Here is a 6,203-nt window from a genome sequence, read left to right on the forward strand (position 1 = left end):
CAAAGTTTTTTTTTTCTTAATATATCTGATCACGATTTAATTTGACCCTAAATAGAATTTTGGAATAAGATTTTTTTCAGTTTCAAAAAAGCAAAACCAAATACAACTTTTTTGTTCATTGTGAGAAACACGCGAAATTGCGAAACACGCTCGCACAGAGTCGATGTACGAGATTTATCGCGAGGTCGAGAATACAATTAGGGGAAATTAATAATCAAGTGTGTGACTTCAAAAGGCACAGTGTTTGAAACAGCGTTTCTACCCCTCGAGGGATATCACTCGCGCGACCGCATCGCGCCACACGGCAGAGATGAAGTTTCTTTGTGTCTCAACCGGAGGTTTAATTAATTTCGTAATTGGAAGAAGCGCCTTCGTCTGGAGTGGACGATTAAACAGCGCGGTTTTTCTTTTTTCTCTGTTTCGCTCGCTAAAATTCCGCCGTGCGATTCTTCTGCGTAAAGGGAAACGGTTGACCAAAATAACTGAATTACCACACGACGCAAGACACACAACTTTCGGGGGATAAGCCGGACGGCAAAAAAGTCACAGCAGATCCCGCCGTGAAATTGATTTATGTCGGACGATTCCGATAGTCGTTTCTCCCCCTGCAACCCGTTTTGATGCAAGCAGCCATTTAAATTTCCCTGTGCGTTAAGCGACGCCTCATCCTCTGTTTCCGACAAACAGTTGAGGAGAGGGTGGGGGTAAATCAGTTTACTCAATCGCAGTTCGGCGGCCGGCAGTAGCTCACCGAGACTCGCTGCGGCACCGTTTAATTCACTTTGGTCCTGAACTCGAAATTGAAATTGGCCCGAATACGGGCGCACCGGTGAACCGAAAATATCTTTGTGGCGACCGTGTACTGGGAACGAAAACAATTTCGGAGTACGTTAACCGCTTTTACGGAGTAAAATCTGGTTATTTCGCTTACGGAGGAATACGTGCCGTTGACGTCGGAAGACTTTCATATTTCCTTGATAAATAAAAGTTCAGCTCACCCGATTTATAAAGAAACGGATCTCCTCTTTAGGATAGGTTACGAGGGAGTCACGACAGGAGTGTAATTGCGAATGTCCCTGTAATCTAAATTTCTTCTCGCGCGTACCACTATCTTAAGACTATGACACACCAAAACCACACTTAAAAGCAGTAAAACGTAATCGGTAAACAAATCAACATTTTGGATTTGCTAACACTTACTTTGCCTTACTTTCTTTATTACGATTGTCCGATTCATATTATTACTTACGTCCTATTGACGATTTAATTTACAAAATCAGTTTGTATCTTACTGTTACAATTTCTTTGTCTATACATGCGCAAAGTATACATAATAAATCTTTCTGTAATTGTGTTATTGTTAGCTGCCGTAATGCCATCTCTCTGCAACGCGGCTATGTTAAATATTTCAGGCACCATACCTCACAGTCTCCCTTCTGTTGCAGGTTAATCAGCCCAACTTTACCTCAAACGTGACCTGATTCCGAGCCAGCTTGCCATGGACAGAACCGACCCCGAGCTTTCGAAACACAAACAGAAATAAAAATAAATATAGTGTGGTATATTAATCTAGGATACAAACGTAACACGAAGACAAGGCATGAGACACCGGTCTATAATAAGCTATGTACTCCCGAGATGATTCTTTATCTTACCTTGTATAGATGAAAAATAAAGCGCACTGTTCAACAGTTCATCGAGGCAGAGAGATGCCCGTGCCCCGATGCACGCGCGTCGTCTCCGCACGCAAGAAACGAGAACGGCACGCGCGTGCGAACCCTTCATGCGTGCGTCGAACGTTAATAGTATATATGTATACTTAACTTGTGATTTTTGTATATAAATAAAAGCGTTTTGCCCAAGTTGGAAATATCTTATTTTAATTGTAGTTGCTTCCTTTGTTTTCCACCTTCGTTATCCGTCGCTATCCCTTTTCTTCGGAAAAAAATTAATAGTACAAGAGAAAGCTAGGAAAGAAAATAATAATATAATAATTAATTTTATTAAAATCTGAAATCAATTCACATTTTTTTTTTAAGTTACATATTTTTTAGCAGACTATGTGATAACATTTGAATTTTATATTACTCTCTGAAACTATATCTTTCTTACTATCTTGTAATAAAACTTTTCTATGGATTTATTTTCTTTCTCTTATCGTATAGTAATATCGTAAAGAAACTCCGAGAGAGGAAATGGCGCAAGCGCTCTTTGGAATAGTTCTTGAGCCACTTTCGATCGCGCAAATTGTTTTCTGGCTCTTTATTTTTTACTAGAACGTGCGTTCTCCAATGTGCGTTCTCCAATAAAAACGTTCACTCTCCAGTCTGTTATTTAGATATCGGGCTTCTAGAATTCCGTGCGCACGGATAATTTTACGAGGAGAAGAGGTTCTCGCGTTTTACAAACGATATGCTTCATATTGGCCATAAAACGACATAAGTATAAGCGAATGCTAAATAATAGCTAGAGTAGCGCGCGCGCTTTTACGCCATAAAAATATTTCCTCTTCATGCCGTTCGCTCTCGCCACAGAAAGGTTAAAAACTGCAAGTACGTCTTCGCGTTGTTATTATGCAATGTTGCATCGTGCAAATTTTTAATCTGCCCATCCTCCGGAGTAAATGTTACATCGTAACCTGGCATACCTGCCAGCAAGCCTCACTTCAACAATGAGTGTTAAATAAAAAAAAAAGTCAATAACTTGAATCGAGGTACTATTATATCGCAAAGAGTGTCGCGGGAAAGCTCCGGCTTCGGTTTTTAACGATCCTTCTACGAAATATTGTACATATCGCTATGATGCGTATCCTGTTACGGGTATCAGCTACATTTATGGCAACTGACAAGGTAATTCAATAGTGAGTAATGAAACTGCGTTACGCAAGCGATCGAAGAAAACCACTAAAATGAAATGTCCAGTAAACGTGACATAATTCTTTCTATGTAATAACACATTGCATTTACCTTACCATTTCGATAATAAATAGCTTTCGATTATCTCGCTTTCGTTAAGCTTGTGTGTTTTTCATCGTAATTCAAATGTGTGCGACGTACATTTACATAATTAAAACATTTATACAAAAATCATATAGACTTCAAATATTACAATTACATTTAAATGTTTAACATTGCAAATCGTTTTTATTGTTGTGGAGGATAATCTTTTTATAGGATAAATTCATTTCAAAGAATGAACGATTAATGATATTTTCGATATCTTTCATTAGAATTAGAATCGATTAGCGATTAAAATTGAGAATTTGATGAGCAACTTTAAAGTAATTTTCTAAATATATTGTTCGCTATTTCAATAACTATTTAAAATTTACATCTTTTTCGAAAAAATTGCTGTTCCTATAAATATTAACTTTAAAATTAATTAAACTTTAATATATCTGCATCTTTTTCTGAATTATATGTGCACTTTTAGAAAGAGACAACGGAAAATTAAAAGGAAAATACGAGTTGATTTTAAAGTCAATGTTGTAATATTTTCGAAGAAACAACGGTTAAGTATGTATTAGACTTACAGTTCCTGCAAAGAAAATTAAATTTGGAAGTATGTTTAATATTAATAACTTCAAATAAATTATACAGATAAAGTTGTGGTGAATAAGATTATGCTTTTGTTTAATAATATATTTATGTAGTTTATTTATTTTACTTGTTATTAATTTTTTTTCTTATTGTTAAAAATTAAAATTTTTAAAAATGATTAAAAATTTTACATTTTTTTTAAATAAATACTTTAAATATTCATAATAATTTATACAAAGTTTAATTCACTGATTAGTTACAAAGATATAGCACAAATAAATATTTTATTCATTTACTAGACAACTAGTTCATGCATTGCAATGTAACTCTACGTAAGTAACCTTGAATACATAATGTACTCATATTATAAAATTGAGATTTTTATCATTTATTTTATAATACATTTCCATATATTTTTAGTAGAGTACAGATTAAAAAAACACTATTATTTATTAAAATAACTTATGATTCAGATAGCAAACCGTCACCAAATTTGTCACATTATTCTTAAACATAATTTAGAATATTCTGTAATTTTTACGTAATTTTGTTATTATTTTGAAAATATGTATAAAATATCCTTAATAGTTTTGTATAATAAAATAAATATGTGAAAAACACAATCTCAATGAATGCAAATCAATTTTTAAGAAGCATATATCACTTAACGCTTAATCAAAGACGCGGTTATAAAAGAATATAAATGACCGCAAGAAAGCTAGATGTGCACGAAAATTGCAACAAAAGAACTATAGGGATAAACGAGCTAACGACCCATCGTACGTCGCAGCTGTCGGGCGTTAACGATAAAAAATCATCCGAGTGCAATGCACATCGATCGCGAAAGGAATCCCGAGGAAAAACGAGTGGGTATATAACGTACGTTTCAAAGGTTAAAACACTACGTGCCTTTGTAACGTACTTAAACTCTGTATCTATTTATGTATCTTTGTATGGAAATTCTCTCTCTCTCTCTCTCTCTCTCTCAAACAACTGATCTATATTTAACTTTTTTTAACTTATTCAAAAATTATAAAATTTAGTGAGAAATTTTGAAAAATTTACACTACAATATTACACATAAGATTCCGTTCACGTGGCGTTTGCAATGTCTTTTTTGCTGATCCCAATAAATAATCACAGTTACATTTAAAACGTTAGTGATAAATTAATGATAATGAGATAAATTAAGAGTGAAATGAAAACGTAGCGACAGAAGCGCAGAACTTCTGATCTCGACTATCGCGATATAAATGAGAATAAAAGCTTACGGGTATAAAAGAGTTTCTTTTGCGGTATGCATCGGTCTAATAATAATGATTCGAACCGGTATCATCGTGGCATTTGAAATAATACGCCGATAGCACAGGGCATTGCTATCTATAAAAGGAGGATGCGGCGGATAAACGCTCGTCAGTAGTACCGTGCACGCAATATCTGGAAAACGAAGCAGTTGAGGTAAGAGTCTCGCAGAATCGCATGTCAGTCAAATCTCAAACGGTGCTATATTAACTGTCGTTCTTTTCTCTACAATCCAATAAGCTTGAACAAATTTCAAAATTATTTGGTGCGGACTTTCCATTTACCATTTCGAATTACACTTGCCAACAGCTTTTACACGAAAATTCGATATACTAGATAAATACTGGATAAATGAAACTCGTAAATCATACCCGGTAGGTCACAAAGGGAAAATTTATAATTCTCTTTATTTCTAATTTATACTTCGCTTTATTTCTAATATTTCATTCATAAATTCTTTTTATTACTTTATAAATTTTGTTGTTTGAAAAGCAACTGTAGATCAAACTTTGTAATAAGAATTTTAATAGAAATTTATAAATCACAAACAAAAGCAGATGCACGGTTAGTTATCAGGCGTTAGACGAATTTCTAATCTATTTTCGTTCCTATCCAGGATGAATCCGCATTTAATTATCTTGCTGAGCCTGGCGGCGGTAATATCGGCAGCAAATGAGCCTATAGCCATAGTCAGGCAGGAACAGGACATCAGCCCGGACGGTAGTTACTTTCTGAAATGGGAGAGTGCCAACGGGATTACCTTCGAGGAGCAGGGCGTCCAGAAGAATTCTGGCCAGAAAGACAAGGAGGCTGAGGACGTACACGGAAAAGCGTCGTGGACCGCGCCCGACGGGCAGAAAATTAATCTCGGCTGGCAAGCAGACGAGAATGGCGCCGTTTTCCAAGGAGCGCATCTACCGACCCCGCCACCCCCGCCAGCAATTCCGCCTGCCATCCAGCGAGCCCTTGACTGGATAGCCGCTCACCCCTACCAGGGGGAGAAAAACAAAGTGTAATTGATGCAGCTCTTGCTACAGGCATGTTGAAGATTCGTACTTCACTAGCATATGTTTAGCTTGACATTGAATGTAAAAAGACAAGTTTGTATAAAAATGTCATATACCGAAGGAAAATGTGATTTAATTCCCGATTTCTCATCAACCACTCTTGTCGTAATAAAATTACATTGTTTTAAGTGTATTGTTTAAGTGTATCCCCGTAAAGTACGATCAATTACTATAATTGTGATATCGCATTGTGTTTGGATACAAATGAGATATTGACAGATATGTTTAGGAAGATAGACTTATTACAAAATCATTAAAATTGATAACAGCTCTAATATATAATTATATATATATA

At 35.6% G+C, this 6,203-nt stretch overlaps 2 protein-coding genes across 3 annotated transcripts in view; both read left to right on the forward strand.

Annotated features, from left to right (window-relative positions):
* The window catches only part of LOC108746422 (endocuticle structural glycoprotein SgAbd-1-like), a 12,108-nt gene extending 10,246 nt beyond the window's left edge, over nt 1-1,862 (forward strand). Inside the window, exon 4 of the mRNA XM_018483194.1 lies at nt 1,446-1,862. Coding sequence (XP_018338696.1) covers nt 1,446-1,450 — 5 coding nt within the window. The 3' untranslated portion in view covers nt 1,451-1,862. The remainder of the gene's footprint in view (nt 1-1,445) is intronic.
* Nucleotides 1,863-4,961: 3,099 nt separating this feature from the next.
* On the forward strand, nt 4,962-6,172 carry LOC108746423 (endocuticle structural glycoprotein SgAbd-8-like). 2 transcript variants are annotated; one of them, XM_018483195.1, is made up of 2 exons: nt 4,962-4,997; nt 5,458-6,172. In XM_018483195.1, exon 2 carries the CDS (start codon nt 5,459-5,461, stop codon nt 5,855-5,857), a length of 399 nt encoding a protein of 132 aa, XP_018338697.1. In that variant the 5' UTR covers nt 4,962-4,997; nt 5,458; the 3' UTR covers nt 5,858-6,172. The 2 variants fall into 2 exon arrangements, with proteins under 2 accessions (XP_018338697.1, XP_018338698.1); XM_018483196.1 differs by having other exon boundaries at nt 4,963-5,002; nt 5,453-6,172.
* Nucleotides 6,173-6,203: the final 31 nt, after the last annotated feature.

Source organism: Trachymyrmex septentrionalis, unplaced genomic scaffold, assembly GCF_001594115.1.
Source record: "Trachymyrmex septentrionalis isolate Tsep2-gDNA-1 unplaced genomic scaffold, Tsep1.0 scaffold17, whole genome shotgun sequence".
NCBI lineage: Eukaryota > Metazoa > Arthropoda > Insecta > Hymenoptera > Formicidae > Trachymyrmex > Trachymyrmex septentrionalis.

What these genes read in the sequence shown, in the direction of transcription:
- LOC108746423 (XM_018483195.1), top strand. Translation starts at nt 5,459, where the DNA reads ATGAATCCGCATTTAATTATCTTGCTGAGCCTGGCGGCGGTAATATCG.